At 40.3% G+C, this 23,806-nt stretch overlaps 1 protein-coding gene across 2 annotated transcripts in view; it reads right to left on the bottom strand.

Annotated features, from left to right (window-relative positions):
* Positions 1-831: 831 nt before the first annotated feature.
* Positions 832-23,806, bottom strand: part of RASGRF2 (Ras protein specific guanine nucleotide releasing factor 2) — a 256,184-nt gene continuing 233,209 nt past the window's right edge. The window contains exons 21-27 of one of the 2 annotated variants that reach the window (XM_081294452.1): positions 23,496-23,599; positions 21,315-21,399; positions 17,769-17,966; positions 13,018-13,097; positions 11,338-11,455; positions 10,696-10,764; positions 832-5,517 (exon numbers count right to left, since the gene is read on the bottom strand). In XM_081294452.1, the coding sequence (XP_081150578.1) occupies positions 5,425-5,517; positions 10,696-10,764; positions 11,338-11,455; positions 13,018-13,097; positions 17,769-17,966; positions 21,315-21,399; positions 23,496-23,599 (747 nt within the window). In that variant the 3' untranslated portion in view covers positions 832-5,424. The remainder of the gene's footprint in view (positions 5,518-10,695; positions 10,765-11,337; positions 11,456-13,017; positions 13,098-17,768; positions 17,967-21,314; positions 21,400-23,495; positions 23,600-23,806) is intronic. The other variant, XM_081294451.1, reaches the window with a different exon arrangement.

The raw sequence follows: 23,806 nt of genomic DNA on the forward strand, positions 1-23,806 counted from the left end.
CCACAAGCCCCGTGACATGCCCTTTCTTCCTTTCTTATCACTGCCCACTCCCTTCAAAGCTCCATGGCTCTAGTGCCCAGTGTGACCAGTGGCTGGCTTTTACCATATCCCTTGCTTTAAAAGAAATATCCCGTCCTGGGCTTATTCTCTTTTCTATTCCCAAATCAAGCTGGAGTGTGCATAGAGTAAAACTCAGATCTGACCATGCAGGCCTGTGGTTTGGCCGAGTAATAGGATGAAGCGAACCTGGTTCCCTGCAACCCCATCAGTCTGGACCGCTCAGGCCAGAAGAAAGAAGCTAATTGGGCAGCAGGGATCCCTCTGCTCAGTTCCCTTTTGTGCTCAACAACTGTATCCTGGTTCCTTCAGCTCTAAATGTGAGGACAACTTCATCTACTTGACAGAAATGATAGTAGACATATGTATATATATTAATAATATAATATTACGAATATATATATATATATCACTCCATGTAACTATTGCAGTAATTGTAGGAATAGACATGAGTCTTGTTTTATGGATAAGGACAACTTCAGACAGCTCAGGAGCCCATCAAGGTCAGAACTAGTAATGGCTGAGCCAGGATTCCACTGCTGCAGCTTCTTTGTCTCCGGAAACTGTCAGGAGCATGGAGCTGCCCTGGATGAAGCTGAGCTGTTCTGGGCAGTAGTCAAGCATGTGCTATGGATCTCACAAGACCAATGAAAGACTAGAAAGTGAGTGGGACTAAATGATTCTCCATATTTTTTCTGAAGTCCCCCGTTCTCTGATACTTTGGTGTCAACAACATGTGTTTTTTCTAATCTGTTTTCCACCCTGAACTTTAAAAGAATAACTGAAAAAGCTCATTGTTATCAAGAAGACAATTAGAAAAATAGGGCAAGAATAAAAAAACTGATGAGATTTCCAAGTATTCAAGAAAGGCGCAGTTTAATTTGCATATAGGCATAACTTACACCTCACTTGGCAAATGTTAGGCCACAGCACAAACTCCTCTGTCGGAATCACAAATATCAGCAGATTTGCTAAGTACTGGACACAATATGCTTCTCCAACTGACATGTGTTTCTCCATCACACACACACACACACACACACAAATAATAAAGAAATACATTTAATTTCTCTGCAAAAGAGAGCTGAGGATGGTAATCAGGTTACCTCACATTTGGACAGCACTTTACAGTTTACATTCTAAGCCATTTTGTCCTCACAACAGCCCTGTGAGGTAGACAGCACAGAAATTACGATAAACCCCATTTTATAGATGAGGAAACTGAGGCTCAGAGAGGTGTAAACACTGGCCTAAGGTTTTCCAGCTAGTGGATGCAGATTTGGGCTAGGACTCAGGGCAGGGATGCCTCGTCCAGTGCCCTTTCACAACCAGCTTTCTAATGAAAGTTGAAATGGATTGTGTGAAAGACAGTGGTTCAACATCATTAAGTAGAACTATCATTTTTCTCGAGCAGATTAGATCAGTACAATCAATCCTAATGTCAATGTCATGCTGTGTGGCACCTGAGATGAATAATTTTTGGAATCATTCATGTGTTTACACCTAGTACAAGAAGACTGTGTCCCACTTTTACTCTGCCCTTCTTAATTTTAAGTCACCAGTGGGCACTGAGAACTACATTTTGATTAGATTTACTACCAGGAATCATACAGTGGTGACTGTAAACAAGTCAATATTTAGACTTACAAAATTTCTTACATAAATGAAAATGAATCTCATTTACTGATTCCTTCTGCCAGTGGACATGTAATCTGGCCATAAACAAGAGATTATCATCTTCTTGTATTTATTTATTTATTTTATTTTTTCAGTACTGGAGATTGAGCCCAGGGTTTTACTCATGCAAAGCAAATGATCACCAACAGAGCCACATCCCCAGCCCTTTTTATTTTGAGACAGGATCTCACTAAGTTTCCTACACTGGGCTCAAACTTGTAGACCTCCATCCTCAGCTTCCTGAGTAGCAAGAAATACAGATGTATGCCACCACGCCCAGTGTAAAGTTTTTTTGCAGGTTTTTTAAAAAACTTGCACTTGAGTTCAAAATAAAGAGAGAGATTCTTTTTCAGAGGGAATAAAATGAAACTTTGAAAAGTAAGGAAATCCTTTGCTTACAAATAAAAGTTAACTTTATTAGGAATAACTTCTTTACTGCATTACTTCTTTTAAGAACTTAAAAGCTGCCAACTCCTTGCTGGCCCGAGGTCTTGTCTCATGATGTGAGAGAAGAGCTGCTGATTCACCACACCTTCCAAATAGGCACATAATGGATTTTCTTTTCCAAATTATCCAGTAGCCATGAGTTTCACTTGTCTATAAGCAGTGCCCTGAGGTCCTCTGAAATTTGCCAGCAATGGAGATATTGTGAGAGCAGCTTGAAAATACTGCAAGAGCAGTTTAAAATTTCCTCTTTAAATTCCTTCACAGAAACACTAAGGAAAAGTGACAATGTTCTATTTCATGCCTGACTCTGTCAGAAAGTATATCAGCTTAGGTAAAAGACTTCTCCCTGTGGCAAAACTGAATGTCTTAATTAATAACCAAAGGCATCCCCTAAAAACCTCAAGATGACTCTATTGACAGCATAAAATGTGAGTATTCATTTGAAAGCATGAAATTGGATTTTCCTTCTGAGTTTCTGGGTTAAGTTTGTAGTATACATGTTTGTTACTTGGCTCATAGAGGCTGACCTCCTACTCCTAGAACCGGTCTCCTGGAATAGAATATAGGGGGACTGAGCCTGGCAAGCATGCGCTGTGTGCCACAATACACACAAAGCTTGGGAGGAGAGGAGGATCAAGACTTTAACAGTCAGAAGAGACAACATAAATTGCTCTGGAGAATTTTAAGTGTGACCACATTGAGGATTTTTGTTGTTGTTGTTGTTGTTGTGTTGTTGATTCTTATTTTAAACATGTGTTTCTATCTCAGCTGACCCACAAATAGTGCAGCTTGTCAAAGGGAACTCTCTTGGAGGTGGAGTTCTCTCCTTCTAGCTATAGGAAACAGGAGGGCCATGTGACTCAAGATAACACTAAAAGTCAGCAATGAACTCAATAAAATGCTAAAAGTCACATCTGACCACTGGGAGGCACTTCCAACGTGCTACAGAAATTAGGCTCAGAAGTTTTGTCACTGTGAGGAAAAGCTGCATTGCAAAAGAGGAGGAGCATTTGAAACTCCTCTCATTTTTTTTAATATAAAAATGGCAGTGCCTCTGGAACAGCTGGGTCAGAGAAATGGGGTTCAAACTTCCAAGGAAAGTGCACATGGAGGCATCCCTTACCCTTCAGAAGGCTGTGGGACTCCAGGGCAGGGTACAACTCTGACTTTTCCATGTGGTGCTTTGCCTGAAGCTAGGTACCAAGTATGTGCGTGGTCCTCTCATGGATTTGTCCTGGTTTTTGTTCACCTTCCAACACTTTTTTTTTTCTTTTTGAATCAAGAAAGCTAACCTTTGCCTAGCTTTTCTTCTGCAAGAACATGAGGTGTTTGATGCAATTGACACATATTTTTTCAAACCCTCGGTTTCTGAACACTGAGAAATAAATCACAAGGTGTGCATGATTAGAATCCAACATCCATGCTTCTCATCATGCATCAAGATGCAGTCAATCTCTTGTCTGAAACTAAAGAGAACAAACAAGCAATTTTTTAAAAAGAAAAAAGAAAAGCATCCATAATAAACCCTCCTTGGGCCTAATGCTACACTGTTGGCTAATATGAGCTACAGAAAATATTTTTGGAATGGTTTTCATATATTATAAATACTTTCTTTTCCTTATTTGATATTTCACTATGTAGTATGTACAGAGATGGCCCTTACTGTGCAAAAAAAAAAAAAAGGTACCTTCTTTACTTCTATGATACGCTATTAATGCCAGCTCTTCCATGGGGTCTTAAGAGCTAATGGAAATTTATTAATCAGCTGTTAGCTCTACCAAAAAATTAAAGTGCAAAGAAGAGGGAAAACAGCCAGAGAGATCAATTTTTCATTGTTAGCATCAATAAGCTTCATGCTTTCAAGAGCAAATGTCAGGTACAACAGGCTCAGGTAATATAACTCTGTCGTGTTTTCCTTTTCTTCTTTTAAAGCAGTAGTCTCCCTGAGAAGAGAAGAGGGAGGTAAACGATAAAATAGCCCTGTTTCCTCTACAACTGACAATCTCCATAAAAGTGAGGCCACTTTCCCAGCCATGGGCAGCAGGACTAACCTCTGAAATTGGCTTTCTGCTGTGAGAGCTGTTGGGTGATTGGGCCCATTTCCCATGCAGTTACAGAATTCTCACTCAGAAAGATCTCAAAATCATTTTTAAACAAAGATGGCTGGGGTGGAGAAGGACTGTCTACCAACAGCATATGGAAGTGTGGGTTTTCAAAAGAAAATCCCACGAAACAGTTTTTAAAAAATACAATCCATGCTCATCATGAGTCTTTAAAAAAAAAGTTTGTGTAAATCAGAAGATTCCTATCATACTATCAGAGAAAAGGAAACAAGCAAAACGAGGTACAAAGATGATTTTTAGGTATATATTTTCACTTAGCAATGAAACCCATTATTCCCCATAGCACTTGGTGGCCTTTTATCTTGTTCCACAGTTTTGTCGGTGAGGTGGCATGCACCTTTCTACAAATTCTGCAGCTGCCTCTCCAAGGGGGTAGCTTCTTGGGACCATCAATCTCAGGAAGAAGCCCCCACCCTCACCCCAAGATGGCCACAGGCTGAAATCCTCTGGGGCACAGCCTAATGTTTTTAATTAAGGAAATGTTACCAACAAATCCACTAGAGTTTTATCTTTTTTTTTTCCTGTCCTGTTGCCTAAAGACTGAAAAGGCAGTTTCAGAACATCCCATTCCTCAAATATAAATATTTATAATGCACTGAGAACCATGCACATGCTGTAGACTGGCACTGCTGATGTGTGGGCCCTAGAGAGGAGGCTTCGGCTTTCCTGTGAAGCTTGTAATGGAAAGAAGTGTCATGGAAGCAGTTAAATCCTAGGAGAAGATTGGCAGGTGTGCCCAGGCCAGTGAAGTGCCAGAGAAACATCACATGTCTTTTCTGCGGGCCCTTGTCCCCAAGTTCTAACAGAACATGGGGCAGAGGGAAATTTACCTTCTTACCAGCTTCATGAAAGTGGCTACAAGCCTCTCCCATCTAACATTCCCTTACATAAAATGCACCATCAGCTTTACAGTATCAGTCTTTTCATCTTCCCACCCAGGGCTGAAGCAGCTGACTTTGACCCACACAGCTGGGGTTGGCTCAGTCCAGTTCCATCTTCTTCAGTGGAGACAGGAGACTGGCTTCACCTTTCCCCAGTCCCCGCTGCACCGTGTGAGGCATGGCATGCACAGTTCTGACTGTCCATGGAAATGCCGAGGTCTCGGGGCAAGGCCAGATCTTCAAGCAGGGAGTCGAGGTTCAATTTTTAGTGACAGCTCATAAAGCGTATCTTCATCTATGATGAGAGCTTTGTCAAGCAAGTACTGTGTGACCTGCAAAAAAAAAAAAAAAAAGACATTGAAACTTGCATTTCTTTCAGAACACCAGTAAAGTCCTTTCTGAATGGAATCTGACACATTCAGCATTTTCTCTTAAACATTTAAAATTTTCGTATTACTAAAAAATGTTGTGAATATATTTGCTTTTATTTTAATCAAACATCTCTAGTCATTTCCCACCTCTGTCCCAGGTAGCTTCCCCAAGAGGCACCACTGTTACCATTTGGCATGTATTCTCTCCCAGATGTGTTACTGTATTTTTACAGACATTACACTCACAGAAACCATTTCCTTTGTTCTCATAGATGACATTATGACCTACATTGTATTCTGCTTTCCTCTCTTAATTGTAACTTATGGAGTGCTCCCATGTCAATATAGAGAGCTCTAACTGTGGTACAGTATTGATAGTGCAATATACTAAAGTTTCTTTAATGCTCTACATCGATAGACATTGAGTTGCTGTCTATATTTCACCATTACACAGTTACAGGAAAATCCTTATTAGCAAGCTTCCTGATGCTCGTATATGAACACTTTGCTTGGGTAGGCACCAGCAATGAAATGAAAGGAAATGACACTAGAAATAAAGATTTGGAGGGATAGGGTGTTCTCCGTGAAAATATTTTCTTATTTTTATTGAGATATAACTTACATAAGTGATATGAAGAGTTTGATCAGTTTTGATAATTGTATGCACCCATGTAAGATAAGATACATACATACATACACAGAACATCTCCATCACCCCTACAAGCTCCTCCATGCACTTCCCAATCTGTTCACAGAAGCAGCTGCTGCTCTGATTCCTATCACACATTAATTTTGTCTACCCAGGAACTTCATATAAATGGAAATACAGCATAAGCTCATTACTGTCTGGCTTACTTCACTGAGTGTTAACGTTTTGAGATTCATGCATGCTGTGTTATGTATCCGTAATATTTACTCTCAATGCTGAGCAGTATGCCATTGTAGAAATATACCACAGTTCACTTACCCATTCATCTGTTGATGGACACTGGGATTGTTTCCAACTTGAGGCTATTTTTAAAAAATGTTATGGACATTTTACATGAATTTTTTTTAATGGGAATATCTTCATTTCTCCCTTGGAGAGAAATGGTTGAGTCATAATACATACTTAACATTATAAGAAAACTCCAATGGCAGTTTTCCAAAATGGGTGGGTGATTTTACTCTCACCAGCAATGCATATAAAAGTTCCAGCTGCTCGGTGTACAAGTTTTAATTTTAAAGGATAATGTAACATGACTTTCAAAGTTACTAATCCTACCTGTTTTCCCATATCCTGACTACTATTTATATTATTAACCTATTGAATTTTTCCTAAGGTGAGAATGATATTATAATTTACAAATTTTATTGGTGAAGTTGAGCATTTTTCAAATCTTCATTGACCGTTTTTGTTTCTTCTGTGAATGAAATGCTCAGAGTTCTCAATTTTTCTACTACGTTGTTTATGTTTTTCTTATATATTTATACAAATTCTTTTGTTTTGCTTTATATGCTGAAAATATTATCTCCTAGTCCACTGCTGGTATTTTGACTTTGTAAGTAACTGTCCATTGTCATCCATTGTCATACGGAATGACATTTTCATACAGTAGATTTCACGTAGTAAATTTTATCAAGCTTGTCTTTTAAAGCTTTTGCATTCTGTAAAGAATGGTCTTTCAAATCTAAAGGGCATAAATGTTGCACACTGTTTTTTACTTGAATATTTCTTTTTATATCTAAGTAAAAAACTCATCTGAAATCTAATTTTGCAAACGGTATAAGATGCAGAGTTCAATTCCTATTCCACTTACTAAATGATCAGTTTCTTTCTGGAACTTTTGGTAAGTTTCTTCTTTATCCCATATTAGATTTTCATAATGATAAAATCTGTGTCTGGACTTCAGTCCATTAAATTTTTATTCTTATGAGAATATCATCCTGTTTTATTTGCTCTATCTTTAGAACATATATTTGTATTTGGAAGAAAAAATTCTCACTTCCTATTCTTACTTTTCGCAAAGTTCTCATCTTTTTTTTTTCTACCTAAGGTCCCTTATGAATTTCAGAATAAGTTTGTCAATTCCATGAAAAGCCATATTGGATTTATATTAAGATTTCAATGAATTTACAGATTAAATTGAGAACATTTATATAACAGCAAGTCTTCTGATTCATAAACTTTATTTAGCTATATAATCAGTACCTCCTGCATATACTTCAGTTCATAAAGGTTTTGTACACTTCTTGTTCCACATAATCCTAAGCATAATAGATTTGTTTCTTTTTTTAATGAGAGTTTTATGTTATATTTCATCCTGTGTTAAAAATTGTTGGCTTTCATGTTAGGTTGCTATGCTTCTTTAATCAGATTTTTCCTGGATTTTCTAGGGAGCTGATTAAATCATCTGTGAATTATAACATTTAATTTTTACTTTCAAATTTTTTATACCTTTTACTACTTTTTATTGCTTCATTGGCTTGGCTATTTTTTTTTCAGGTCAAAACTGAATAGGAACAGTGACAATGACAACCTTGTTTTTCATCCTGACTTGGTTTAACTCAAGAGGCATTTATTATCTACCTCTGTGCAGATACTGTGCAAGATGCTGGGGGTGGGGGGGGGGCTACAAAACTAAACCCAAGAGGCATGACTCTGACCCTCACGGATGTTACATGTGTACATGTAAGCAAGCAAATACAAGTAAAAATGGCAACTCCAGAAGTAAGTGCTGGAAAGTAGAGGTACCTAGTGCAATAAAAGCTAAAAAGTGAGGAGCGCATGAAAAAATGAGACTTAATTTGTGAACAAGTTAAGTGTGCAATGCAGAAGGAGGGGCACCCCAGACAGAGATATGGAAAGCCCTTTAGCAAACATATATAAAGCAAAACTTAGGGACCTATTAAAGAGTCTGTTTCTCACAGTTGGAATGGACATTTAAATATATACAAATGTAGAGTAGGGCTAGGATGATTCATATGTGACAGAACAGAGTTGAGGTCTTCTGTATGAAGTTGGGTGTATCTTAAAACAAATACATTTGATTACACATGGAAGTACTTATGTGTGGACAGACATGGGTTAGAAAACACACATACATTTCTGTGTTCTGTCAGCTCGGAGCACCTAAGAGAAATGAACCTCTGAAGTATGCACATCAAGAGGCCATATGGTTCCTAATATCATTCTCCAATACAAGGAGTTAGAGATTCAGGAGAAATATCTGATTCTAGCATTGGGGAGATCAGCCTGGAGAATCTTATAGTAGCAGCAAATTATTAAGTCCTCAAAAAAGAAAAGACAAAGAATCCCACACTGATGGGGGTTCCTAAATGAAATGCATTATGAACGAATCCTGATACAGAGAAATTACATTAGGTAAAAAGTAAGGGAATCTATCCACAAAAGACTGGCAATTGAACCACCATATGACCCAGCTATCCCACTTCTTGATATCTGTTCCAAAGAACTAAAATCAGCCTACTACAATGACACAGCCACATCAATGTTCATAGCAGCACAATTCACAATAGCCAAGTTATGAAACCAACCCAGGTGCCCTTCAACAGATGAATGGATAAAGAAAATGTGTTATATACCCAATAGAGTGTACTTGGTCATAAAGAAGAATAAAAATTATGTCATTTGCTGGTAAATGGATTGAACTGGAAACTACTATGCTAAGTGAAATGAGCCAGACACAGAAAGTCAAAGGTCAAACATTTTTTTTCTCATATATAGAATATATAGAGAAAAATAAGAAATTAAAAGAAAAAGAGGTGGATATCAAGAAAATAGGACGATCAGTGGAGTAGAGGAAGTGGATAGAGGGGGAGAGAGTAGGACCAGGAAAAGAAAGGAACTGTGGAAAGAAACAGACCAAATTATGCTCTACACATGTATGTATGTACCTCAGTGAGTCCCACATTTATAAAGCACCAATTAAAAAACAATAAATAAATAAAATATAATAGAAGGAAGACCACTAGGTTAAAAGAAGAGGAGCCAGAGGAAGAAGGTGGAGGGAGAAAAAATGAAGTACTGTGGCATTAAATGAAGCAAGTTATATTACGTGCATGTATGAATATGTCAAAATGAACCACTCTGTTATGTATAATTATAAAGCCCTAATAAAAATATTTTAAAAAGTAAAGGGATCTGAATAAACTATGATCTTCAGTTAATAATCATATATCAATATTGGTTCATCAATTCTAACAAATGTACTATATTAATGATATTAATGTTAAGATGTTAATGATAGGGAATTATGACTGGTGAGGTAGGTAGAAATTTTTGTATTACCTTCTCAATTGTGATATCAGATAGCTAAAATTACCTTGAAAAAGAGCCTTTTTTAAAATTTGTATTTTAGTTATAGATGAACACAATACCTTTATTCTATTTATTTATTTTTAAGTGGTGCTGAGGATCAAACTCAGTGCCTCATGAAGGCTAGGCAAGTGTTCTACCACTAAACTACAACTGCAGCCCCTAAAGATAATCTTTCAAAAAAAAAGAAAAAGAACAGTTGTGGTTGAAATGGAGAGAGAAGGGGGTGTGTCATGCGAAATGAATCCAGAAAAGCCAGGGCCATGAAAAGCAAAACTTCTTAGTAATGTTAGGAATTTTTCTTTTTCTTTTTTTTTTTTTTTTTCCAATCCTATGAGTAATTGGAAAACAATGAAATGTTCTGTGTGCGGCAGGGGGCATAAGCCACTTTGTATTTCAGAGAGCTCCGCCAGCTGTAATTTGCAATACAGATTTTGCATTCTAGAGTGCTTGGAGGCCTAGGGATGTAGCTGAGAGGTAGAGCACTTGTCTAGTAAGTGAGGCCCTGGTTTGGTTCCCCAGTCGCACATACACACACACACACACACACAAGTAGAATGTTTGGTGTCAGAAATAGAAGAAGAGGGGAAGATTCACATGAGATACAGGATGTAAAAATCAGTAGAACTTTGATGATAACTGATGTTCTTTTTGCCCTCCTTTATTTTTTTTTTCTTTCAGGCTTATTGAAGTTTTTCTAGCTTATTGGTTCTTTCCATGAGTCAATTTTGGTATAACTGATCAACTCTATTGTTGTTTTCTAATTCATTAATTGCCATTTTTTTTCCTTTCTTAATTTCCTCACAACTGCAGCATTTTACCTTTGGCTGATGGTCTATTCGGTAGGCAGTCTGCTGGAACTGTCGTATCTCCCGGATAATGTGTGATATCTAACAGGAGGAGAGAAAAACAGCAACAGTAACAGAAGCAGAGCAAAGTTATTTCCCTGCAGCGCAAAGCACTCTTCTGGGGCTTCTTCCCAAGAGCCCTTCCTCCAGTAGGTGAAGCCCATTTGATGATTTTCTATGCCTGGGATTTTCTTATCCTAGGAACTGTGTGAAATTCCAACAGCAAGAAGATACTGAATCCAAAACTGGAGGAGCAGCTGGCACCAGGTGGCCACAAGTTTGGGAGAGGGACATGTTGGGTGCTACTGCCCATGGGCTCCTGCTTCTAACTTGGTGCTCAGAATCTGATTGTCCAACAAGAAGCCTTCAGCACCTGCCTACCATGGGTCAGTCTTAGAAAATCATCCTTGAAATTGTATTCCTCATCCCCTTGACCCAGATAGCAAGCAGAAAAGACTGCTAAAAATCTCAATTAGCCAACAGCAAATATTAGCCCTAGTCTCCCTACCTCTTCTCCCTTGAGATTAAAAAGCAAACATTGACTTTGTTACCAAGCTTCTACTCTGTAAGCCACTAGAGTCATAAACACAAGCCAGTTATGAAATTATCACCTACCATTCTCATTTTGGAAAAATTGACAAGGCCTTCTTCGGTAAAGTTGGGTGTTCCTTCTTCAATAAATGCCAAGTCTGTCAAGTACATTCCAAGGTAAGGAACTGCTGGGGGGTTACAACTGCAAGATCAAGAAATATTTGTTCTCACACTCATTTGCATGAATATCAATTTCCCTCCCCAATTTAAACAGGAAGCAACTAAGCTGCTTCCATCCTGAAGAACAAAGACTTTTTATTGCATTGTCAGATGCACACTCATGATACGCACATTTTAAACAAATTTTACAATAGAACACAATACAAAATTACAGCCCATGCTTTACAAATGTGAGACAATGGCATATCCCAACAACAGGACGACTTAGGGACAAATAAAAGATGTTTGCTAGCAGGAATTATTTGCAGTACTTGTAAGCTGTCCATACTTCTTGGAGGGGCAGAAGCATGTGGGAAAACAAACCCCTTTGCTCTCACCTTCCTAGTGGATGAACATCATAAAGAAAATCGCTGTGGTCAGAGCCTCACACTATAGTAAACTTGTTCTATGTTTAAGTTAGTACTTCAATATTTTAGAAGGTATAGACTTAACCAACATTATAGTTACTCACTAAAGGGAGTCACCTGTTTTGGTTTTGGTGGGGAGTGGAATACTTGGTTTCCTGGAAGAGGTCTGAGGCTAAGAACATGGACTTTTGGTGCAGAAAGAACTGGGCTTTGATCCCAGCTGACCAGTTACTCAATGGCAGTGGGCAAACTCTCTGAACTGTAGTGCCCTCATCTGTAAGATGAAGACAGAAAAGCTTATCTCTTAAATTTGTTGTGAGATTTAAATAAGATGCGTCAAGGGGCTGGGGCTGTAGCTCAGTGGTAGAGTACTAGCTTAGTATATGTGAGGAACTGGGTTTGATCCTCAGCACCACATAAAAATAAATAAATAAAATAAAGGTATTATGTCTATCTACAGCTAAAAATATTTTTTAAAAAAAGATGCATCAAGTACTTAGCATGGAGCCTGTCTTTCAGTAAACATCCAGTAAATAATTCGTATCTTATTATTGTTGCATTACTGTTTTTGTTGTTATCACTATTAAGCTTTCTTTCACTCATACCATCACAAGACTAATGTTTTTCCAGAGTGAGTCAAGTTCATGTGCTACATCTTGAGAAAACTAGTTGCAAGAGAATATATTCTATGCTGTATGTGTGTGTGTATGTGTGTGTGTGTGTGTGGAAAGAGAGAGAGAAAGAGAGAGAGAGAGAGAGAGAGAGATCCAGAAATAAAGGGCCAAAAATAAATAACAATAATCACATGTGCTAGAATATTTAAATTTAAAAAATCACAGGAAATCGTTGTACTTAGATTAGAAAATACTGACTCAAGAAACTTTTTACAGTAACATTTTCTTCTTACTTGGAACAATCTGCATACCATGAGTACATCTGTAAGATCCTCACTATATCCACAGTGTTCCAAGTGAGGAGGAAAAATCCAAAAGACAATGGAAGTCATTTTCTATTTGCTGAAGACAATGGAAGTCATTTTCTATTTGCTGAAGACAATGGAAGTCATTTTCTATTTGCTTTTCTCTTCCAGCAATGAAGGAGGTGGGTCACCACTCATAAACTTTTAAAAATTAGGTAAACATATTTATAAATTGTGAATGACTTAAGATAGACATACTTTTTAAGAGTTTCTCTGAGATTTTTAAACCTTCCTTCAGATGAAACAGTCTTCTGAAGTTTGTCCATTAGAGCTTTCGTCTAAAACAGAAAGAAAAAACTTAGTTTGTCATGAGAATCTCATGGCTTGATAAGATATTGTTTTAGTCAGCCTTTTCACTTCTGTGACCAAAATACCTGAGAACAATTTTAGAGGAGGAAAAGTTTATTTGGGGGCTCATAGTTTCCGAAGTCTCAGTCCATAGATGGCCGACTCCACTCCTTAGGGCCCAAAGTGAGGCAGAACATCATGGCAGAAACAGTGTGGCAGAGGAAGGCAGCTCAGGACATCACACCAGGAGCAGAGAGAGACTCCCCTCACCATGGACAAAATACAAACCCCCAATGGGCCCTCAATGACTCACCTCCTCTAGCCACCCCCTACCTGCATAGTCACCGCCCAGTTAATCCCTATTAGCAGATTAATGCATTGACTAGGTTAAGGCTCTCCTAACCCACTCATTTAACCTCTAAACTTTCTTGCATTGTCTCACACATGAGCTTTGGGGAGACACCTAATATTTAAACCACAACAGATAGTGAGCTGCCAGCTCTGTTCTACAGAGGCAGGTGCTGAAACCTTCACCAGAACAAAGGTCATTGTGTGATATGATTTCAATGCAGAGGCAGGGCACAATGTTGGCATGATTTTTTAAAAAAGAACAACAACTTGGGGAGAAGAGCAAGTACTTCTCTGCACACATTTAGCCATAAAGAAATAAAAATGTTTAGAAAAGAAAAATTGTAATGCACAGAAAATCAAAGAACTTGAAGAACTGGAAAAGCATGTGTAGAACATAGAATATTAAAGGAAAGGTCTCATGTCAGGGAGTTTTCACCATGAATCTTTTTTGTATTAATCCCTAAATGATCAAAGTGCATATTTGGTTGCTTTGGCATTGACTGAGCAATATCTTCTGCTCTAAATTCTTTGTCTTATGATAATGATCATCAATTTGTTAAAAAAGTATAACAGATATTTACTAAGAAAGCACATGGTTATTGACATTGGTGTGGAGTTTCTTCCATGGTAAGGTGGCCTTTGGGGATAAGAACCTGTTTCTGGTGGTACTCACACCCAGGCTGCCTGGCTGAGCCCTGATGCCTCAGTTCCTACTGGGTAAAGCACCTGGCAAGCCCAAAGCAAAGCTGCTCTCCCCCTGTGTCTCAGCCTAGAAAGGAGTTGCACAGTTCCTGATAGCTTTCAGAATAATGCCAACAGTTCCCCATTTTGGTTTCTGAAGGCTCTGGGAGGCCTCTTTCTTGGCCCAAGGATGGCTTTAGCTCAAAGAAGTTGCAGAAGTACAGTCTGTTCCACAGCCACGTAGAGGGCTCCAGACTGCAGATTCCACCAGGCCTTCAGGATCCTCTGGACAGATCTGAAGGGACAGCTGCAGAACAGATGGTGCAACCCAGATTACCTGAAGCAGACATATCCGCAACTAGGCCCAGAGTGAGGTGCCTGGCCACAGATACAGCCTCTTGGGGGGACAGTATATCAGCTCAGCTCGTGCTAAGGTCACCAGGGGTGACTCACACATGTGGTTGAAATAGTGTAATCTATTTAATGCCTCCTCAGGTGTTACATCAAAATTTGAAACAGATTTAATATTAGCCTATCATCCCTATCCCTTGGTTATCCCTAAATTTGCATCCTCTCAAAGTCAACTATAGAGAAGCCTGGAAGCTTTCTTAAAGTTTGGTGATTCCTTGGTGCCAGTTTCAAAGGAATAAAGAAACAGGAAAGAGAAGGAAAAAGAAGGCTGAGGTGTGACTTACTGACCCTAGTGAAGTGCTACCAAGTGTGTGACAGGATGATACGCTCTGTTCAGCCAGCACCTGATCCTGAGGGAAAAACAGTCACTACACAGGGGTTGGTGTCCAGCTTTTGGGTTCTCACATAAATGTTTTTTCCCCCCTCCTTTGGTACTGAGCATTGAACTCAGGAGCACTAAACTACTGAGCCACATCCCCAGCCCTATTTTATATTTTTTTGTTTAAAGACAGGGTCTCACTGAGTTGCTTAGTGTCTCGCTGTTGCTGAGGCTAGCTTTGAATGTGCGATCCTCCTGCCTCAGCCTCCTGAGCCACTGGGACAAGTGTTTAAAGTCCACTTAAAAATAGCATTCTGATTCCCACTAATTATAAAAACTCTCAGAAAACCAGGGAAACATGACTGCTTCCTTCATTTATAAAGAGCATTTACCAAAAAAAAAAAAAAAAAAAAAAAATTGACGACCAGGTTGGATGGTGAAAGACTGAAAACTTTGCCCCCAAGATTGAGAACAAGGTAAGTATTTCCTTTCTTGCCTCTCTAGTCAATGCAGTATTAGAAGTATCAGAATAACAAGGCAAAAAAGAAAATAAAAGGCATATAAATTAAGAAAGAAAGAAATGACTGCTCCTATTTATAAATCACATAATTGTCTACATAAAAAATTCCAAGAAGTCTACAAACAAACTTCATTTCTATATGCTAACTTTCATTGAAGAGGATATACAGATGGCAAAAAAGCACATGAAAAGAAGTTTAACATCATGAACCATTAAAAAGTGCACATTTTTGTCACAATGAGCTATCAGCATGACTAAATTTTTAAAAATGATAATATCAAATGCTGGCAAGAATGTTGAGAACTTAGATCACTCATACATTTCTGATACAGCCACTCTGGAAAAGTTTGACAGTTTCTTATAAAACTAAACATACACTAACCAGCAATTGCACTCTTGGACATTTATCCCAGAGAAATGAAAACTGATGTTCACACAAAACCTTCACATAAATGTTCATATTAGTTCTATTCATAATAGCCCTGATCTAGAAACTACCCAAGTGTCCTTCAAGGAGTGAATGGTGAAACAAAATGTGGTATATTATATCCATACCATGGAATACTACTCAGCAATAAAAGAGAATGCAGTATTGATACAGGTAATAACTTAAATAGAGCTCAAGAGAATTATGCTGAGTTTTAAAAAAAGCAAATCTCAAAATGTCACATACTCTATGATTGCTAAAAGTCAGGGAATGGGCCTGGAAGCAAGGTGGTTATGGCTATTGAAGCATGGCACAAGAGACCTTTGTAATGGAACTACATACGCTGTATCCTGACTGGGGTTGTGGTCACCTAATCTACCCTTGTAATAAAAGTACACAGAATTAAATACCCCTCCACACACAAAGACATGAAAAGCTGGTGAGTCCTGAGTAGGATTGGTGGATTGTACCAATGTTCATTCATTTCCTGGTTGTGATTTTTACAGTTATAAAAAGGTTGTCACTGGGGGAAAGTGGGAGCAATGTGTAGGACATATCTATATTATCTCACAACTGCAAGTGAAGTTAAAAATCATCTCCAAATAGGAAACTTTAAAAATAATAGTATTTTTAAACCATGGCTTTTATTTCACAAAGTCCAGCCTTTGCTCTAATAAAAGGACTTGTGAGCTCTAAGACATCAAGATTCTCAGAGCACTGTGCTTTTCCTAAGGAATAAGCAAGGGTGGATGAAGGCTCTGACTTAGGCTTGGTGTCCAGCCATGTGAAGAAGTTACAGCATCTCTTATACTAAAGGGAAAGGCTTGGAGAGAGAAGCCAAAACAGAGGAGTGAGAAATAACACGTCTCAGAGAGGGGCTTAAATCCTCAGGAAGCTTCTTTTTACAAAACAACTCTGGTCTGAAAGACCTGAGAACATCTCAGCAGAATGTAGTTATGTTCTTCTTCTAGTCTAGTTCCCTAGAGATGGCACCATGTAGATGCCCTTCACCAGCGTGGCTGGGCACATCCAGCTAGGTGGGGTATTGGGGAAGGTGAGGCAGAGAGCACCTGACAAAGACCCTCCTACCCACGGGCACCAATGCAGGATGGAGGAGCCTGGAAAATTCCCCCAAGGCCCTTTGGTAGTCATCTAATGAAGAATGCACAAATCCAATAGGGGTCACCAAGGGGCAGCCAGCCTGAGAGACAGAGGCTCACAGCATCAGCAGTCAATGAGAGCTGAAGCAGGGCAGGGTCAGCGCAGGGTGGTTCCTGGGCAGGGTGAACAAGTACCCAGGGACCAATCAGAAAAGGACTAATAGGAAGCCAGGGGTGCAGAGAACCTTCCAGAAGCCCAGAGAAGCCCTCCCAATACCTAGCAATACCCAGGCAGAAACCCAGATGAAAAAAGGCAGGGAAGAATTGTGATTTGGTTTGAATCTTGAAATTATCTGAATGAAAACAACAGGTCAGAGGCAAGTTGAACCCAATAAAAAAAAAATTAAGAAAGTTACGTTTGTGCACATCTAAGTCATTTTGCCAAAACTTTAAGTCTGCTACATGAATGACAAAGAAAAAGGTGAACCCTGAGGTCTTTTGGCCCTAAGACATCTGTGTCCCTACCTTGGGGAGAAAAGAATGAATCCATTCATTGGTCATCGCCTGAAATCAGTGTGCCCTCCTGAAATCATTGGGGAAGCAACTCTTGATTGTCACATAGTTTGAGGCTATACCCCCACCCCAAATGTTTTAATGAATGTTTTGGAAATGCACATGAGTGGAATTAATTAAGTGGTAAGAGCACGGTAATTACCCATGTTGGCACCTTTCTTTGGCAACTATGCTGCTCATCTCAGCTAATGATTTCCTAATTAGTAATATTTATCTTGGCTCTCGTCTCCCAGCCTCTCCTCCTCTCAGCAGCAGTCTGTGTCGCACTCGGATGCTCACCTGCTTGGACACCTTGGCCCAGGTTTTCTTCAGCCTGTAGATGGCACTTCTGTTTAAGGCCGAGGTGATCTCCAGCACGCCATTGTAGTTGTGCAGGCATCTGCAAATGTCTGCCACTGCCACCCACTTCTCGATGGCGTTGGCACGGGAGCTGACATCAGCGTAATTCATTATCTGGGAGGCCACCAGGTTACTCATCTGAGACAAGCAAAAAGTCAGAAAGGCTGTCTAAGAACCAGAGAAGTGCATACAGGAAAGGAGGGTGTCCTACGGTGTGGAGATCCATTCCATCTTTGGATACTGACTTTCTAAGAATGCACACATCCAATAGGGGTCACCCTGTTTCTAAGGAAACTGATGTCTGTGTAATAATAACATTAAACTGCTGAGCATCCAGTCACCCTTAGAGTGTGCAGAAGGATTCTTTAGAATCTAGTTTGTTGGGGGGGAAAAGCGATTTTATGAATCAGGCGAATCTCCTTTTGATGAAGGAGAGAATAACTCCCGAAGAAAGGCAATGTTTGTAGACCAGGGATGTCACTCCTTGGAAACACATACTCCTCGTCCCCAGCAGCGGGATGCCTCAGATATTACAGGGAAATTAAAAACACTCACCCCTACTCAGACCAAATTCTGAACCGATCAATTCTCCAACCAGAAACTCTTAGTTGCAGAGGAAGAGAGAACATTTTCTCCTTCTTATAATTTTTCACTGGCATTTTAAAGAGCTTATGGCCTCGGGGCTAAATATTGTCATTCTGCTAGAGAAAGCCAGCTTAAGAAGCTCAACTGTTGCAATATGGACAGGAAAAGGGAAAAATAGGATTACTAACAAAGGGAACATGGGCTGCGGAATCTTGCATTGATACACTAAATCTGGTGGGGAACTCCATTCTTGCATGATTCCGAAGGTCTGTAAGCTCTACCAGTGCCCCAGAGTCATCACTGTGACATTCACTAAAGCACCTACTGTGGTGCAACTTATTGAGCATCTGTTCATCCTCAGAGTGGTGTGAGGGGTGGCCTGGAATCTAGTCTGCAGGGGGAACAGGTGATTTTGTTAATCAGTAGTTTGGATGAAGAAATCATTGCAGTAATTACTGAGCAAATGGATGGAAGTAGTCTTAGGTGTTGAGAACAGGAAGAAAAAGAACTAAGTGTCCCTAACTGACCCAGATGTTAAGGGTTTGGTCCCTAGGGTGGTGCTGCTGGACAGTGCTGTGGACCTCCAGGAGGAAGGGCCTTTTGTGAGGTCCCTAGGTTGCTGGGGGCCTACCTTTGAAAGGGATGCAGTAACCAAGCCCCTCCCTCCTCTAATCATTTGCATCCTGACCATGAGACAGCCACTTGCTCTGACACATGCTCCCTGCCACTGCTATCTGCAATGTGCACCAGAGGTCCAAAGCAATGGGACTGCCTGACCTTGGATTGCAGGCTCCAAAACTGTGAGACAAAGTAAACATTTTTTTCATTATGAGTTAATTATCTTGAGTATTTTATTATAGAAATATCTGACTAACACACCAACCTTAAGGTGCTCTGAGCCTAGTTAGGTGGGAGGGGGAGGGGAGGGAGATATGTGGACAAGTAAATGCCACAAAGAGAAATACGAAGAAGCTATGTCTAGGCACGGAGGGGATTGGGAACATGGAGACAGAATGGGGATCTGGTCTAGTCCAGGGGAGGATTCTGGAAACAGGTCATGCCTACATTGCATCTTGAAAGATGAGGATGACTATCCTCTGTTTCCCATCAAAATAGAAGAGCAAAGGGCCAGTGGTGGAAGACATGGCATCACTGAGAACCTGGCTGCCCTCTGAGGTGCTTAGGGGGCTAGGGACACAAGGATGACAGATGGGCAGGCTCTTGCACACCAGGTTGAAGAGTTGAGACCGTCTCCTGAAGGTGAGGGGAAGCCTCTCACAGATTTTGCCAAAGAGAGCAACATAATTAGATGGACCTTTCAGAGGAGTCATTCCTAGGACATGGCACGCGGAATACATCAGGGCACAGTGACTCAAGTGGGAAGAGAGGAGCCAGAAGCTCCAGGAGCAAAAGGATGAAGTCAAATCCAGGTTGTGGCAATGGGGGAGGAGGGGTGAGGAAGGGTCTGAGACGCAGGTAGATTTAGGGCTCAGGAAGATGTTGGGGGAGATGGTAAGAGAGAGGTGAGTGAAGGAAAAGGAGACAGAGACGACCTCTAGATCCAGAGTTTGAGGGAGCAAATATGTGGAGAGGCCATCACCCAACACTGAGAAGAAGCTACAGAGGCAGGCTTGGCACGGGGGAGGGGGTGCATATGGCGGGTTCCATCTGCACCATGCAGAGGTGGTCCAGGAGGAAGAGGTATGTGGGTCTGGAGCCTGAGGTGAGCCTCTGATAGGAGTGTCAGGTATATTGCAGATGAATGTACAACTCAGGTAACGAAGCTTTATCTTCCATAGCCAGACCCTGCTTCTCAAAGTGACCCAGATAAGTCAGGCATCCTGCCCTTTAACACCAGTGGCAGGGAAGCCCATTATGTGACCGCATTCCCTAAGTATCAGTGCTCTCTGAATATACCCTGTGCAGAGCACTGCCTTGGGAATCTATACTGTTTTTATATTTTAATTTTGGATGACTTATTAATGTACCTGTGGGGTTCCTTATATTTTTAAACACCATCATTATTCCTTTTACCATAGTTCAGTGCAACTGGAAAGGAAGTTTTCCCTTTGTTTGAACAGGATGAAAGACACTTCCATATCTGTTACTTCTTTTCCCACAGGACTAAAGGCTATTAGAACAGAACCAACTAAGAGTTGGTGGGCACAAAAGCCACTCCCAGTCTCACGGCTGGAGAAAGGCCGAGGTGATAGTAGCAGCTGGCACCACTGCACAGAGCCCAGCAGCAATGTGATCATGTTCTAAGATGGCACTTCCCATGCTGGAATGCAATTTGGGCTGAATGTTCCAAGATGATGAGGAGGAATTACACAATCCAATCTTACTGTCACCATCACCACCAGGGGCCAGTGACACAGGCACTGCTGGTTTTGTCAGTCAATATCTGATCTGGAAGCTACAAGGATTACCATAAAAATAATAACAGCAACTTAAACAATATTGACTGCTTTCCATCAAAACCTGTTATGCCAGGAGATTACTAGAAATCATAACATCACTACGAGGTGTTAGGGGATATTTAAGTTTGTCTTTAAAGTCCATCAGTTCTGTTTTTTTTTTTTTTTTTTTTAAAGAGAGAGTGAGAGAGGAGAGAGAGAGAGAGAGAGAGAGAGAGAGAGAGAGAGAGAGAGAGAGAGAATTTTTAATATTTATTTTTTAGTTCTCAGCGGACACAACATCTTTGTTGGTATGTGGTGCTGAGGATCGAACCCGGGTCGCACGCATGCCAGGCGAGCGCGCTACCGCTTGAGCCACATCCCCAGCCCCATCAGTTCTGTTTTAAAAGTTAGTGGCAGAGTTTGTTTTTAGAGAAGGAGTCTGAAGACCCCAGTACTCATCTTCCTGTAACATGCCCAAGGTTTTACTTTCATGGTTACTCACATCATTAAAGTGTTGGCTGTTTTTCATAATGTAAGGTGTTCTTTCATTTTTATCCAGCTTCATCCATCCCTGCCCAAGAAACTCTCTGAAAGTTCAAAACAAAACACAAAACCAATTTAAGTTTTTTAAGAGACAATGGCTATGATCCTGCATAATTATCATGAATATGAGATACACTACATTGACATTGCCTGAAACATTCCTTGAGGCCCACCTACTGCTACTGACCATCTCTAATGAATTATAGCTCAACTCCAGTATTTCACTACTCCATGACAAAAAAGAAACAGGTTTTTCAGTCTCCAGTTTTCTCTTGCAATGTTTGGAACTTTGTTCCTGTAAAGGCTTTTCTGAAGTTGGAAAATTACCACCAACATGAGAGAAATAAAGAAGTTAAGTACTAACTCAGAAACCAACACTGTTTTCCGTGGATTAGTTTCTCAGAATGTTAAGCCTTAGCAGAGGCATCAAAAAATAAAAATAAATCTATCACTGCCAAAAATGTTAATCAAGGACAGAACTTCTTCTTTTCCTTTGCTCTGAAATTCTCTGAAGAATACAGGTTCCAAAGGCAGGGACTTTATTTTGTCCTCTCAAGAACTCAGAACAGCGCAAATATGAGGAGCCAAATAAATTCTCCCTGTTGCCACTTTTGCAGCACAGTTGCCTGATCAAGGCAGTTCAGTTGCATGAAAGCTCAGTCCGGTTTCTGGACAGTGTCCCTGCTCACTCACTGCATTCAGGAACAATGAATGGGCAGGAATAATCAAGATGGAGCACAGGGAATTACTTTGTATGGGCATTAAAAAATAAACTAGAACACATTCCCAGTACAGAAATGTTGACTGAATCCTTATGCAAGTTTCTTTGTCCCTTGCTGTTGTTGATACTGCTCTTGTCCTGTAGTGTTGGTTATAAAGGTGTGCTGGGCCCATGGATGGAAATAATTGGTAGACTTTCACACAGAGGAGACACACCAAGAGCCACCACCAAAGTTTTGGCATTGATTATTCTCTTCCTCCACAGAAGTCATGTCCCCTGCCTCGAGGCACTGGAGTATAGTGAAGAAGTGAGGAGGCAGCAGAGGAAGTGACTCTGTGGTCCCTAAACCAGGTTTTCAGCTTGCCATCAGATTCATTTAAACAGCCAGTGAGCTACATTCCTGTTTCATTTTTATTTTTTCATGTTCATGTATAGGTCTATGTATTGGAGCATGGAGGGGAAAAAGATAAAATGCATTAAGGAAAAGTCTTTGGGACATCCATTTGCTCTTTCCTTCATGCCTCTAGCCCATCTACCCTGTCCACACCCAACCCTCCACCATCACAGATGTCCTCTCTTCCACATACGACATGGATCACATTCCTGGCTCTCATCACCTCCAACATAGTTACTAGTTCATGGAGCACAAGTGCCAATGGTGTCCGTTTGTTTAGACAAAGGCCTTGCTTTGGGGGATACTGAGTATGACAGCTGGAAGGGGCTTCAAGAGCCTCTCCTGTTCTACACAGGAGGAAACTGGGTCTGTGGCCATAAGGCTCATAATACTTGTTGATTTATGGACGTGAGATCTATAGCAGAATTTAAAATGTTTACTAGATCACTGTTTCTCAAAGCAGGGCCTCAGACCACTCAGATTCATATGGGATTTTCATTGAAAAGACAGTTTCCTGGGTCTCAAAACAACCATCACCACCACCACAACAAGGAATGCTTCTGAAAATGACGTGGCCTAGGAGGGTGATAAATACCTAGTAGAATCAGAATTAATTAATAAATAAATACCTAGTAGAATCAGAATTTCTGAGGGAAATATCTAAGAATATTCATTTTTAATAAGCTCAATGATTCTAGGCCCAAAGTCTGAGACCTGTTCTTGTAATTGTATTGAGGTTTCTGTAACTCAAGGCTAGAACATAGCAATTCACATTCTACGGTAACCCCAGTACATATAGAAACACAAGACTAACCATCTGGAGACTCCCCAAATCACTATACCCAATATAAACTGGAACCAAGATACATTCAAATGGGGCCAAATAATCTGAACCTTAAGACTCACACCTCTGCATACACACACACACACACACACACACACATACACACATCTGCCTTAGGACAATTCAGATTCTAGGCCAGACACTGCAACTGACACTTGGTGCTGCAAGGGGTGCCACTCACTCATAAGGAATGCTTCTGAAAATGACGTGGTCTAGGAGGGTGATCTGCTCAGCCAGCTCCATGGCTGATAAGCTCTCAAAGCACTCGGCCTTTGGACAGTCAGTCTGAAAAACATGAAGGAGAGAAGTCAAACATGGGTGGGAACAAGGCACTCACCATCTCACTGTGGACAGCCCCATCTGTGGAAGTATGAAGTCCGGCACTAGATTCTAGCTAAAAAAGGAATAGCGAAGCCAACATTAATCTCACTGACCAATTGCTAGCCCCTCTGCAGAATGCGGTGCACCGCACAGAGCTTCACAGATAGACGC

This window comes from Spermophilus citellus (genome assembly GCF_964194105.1).
Source record: "Spermophilus citellus genome assembly, chromosome: 1".
Lineage (NCBI taxonomy): Eukaryota > Metazoa > Chordata > Mammalia > Rodentia > Sciuridae > Spermophilus > Spermophilus citellus.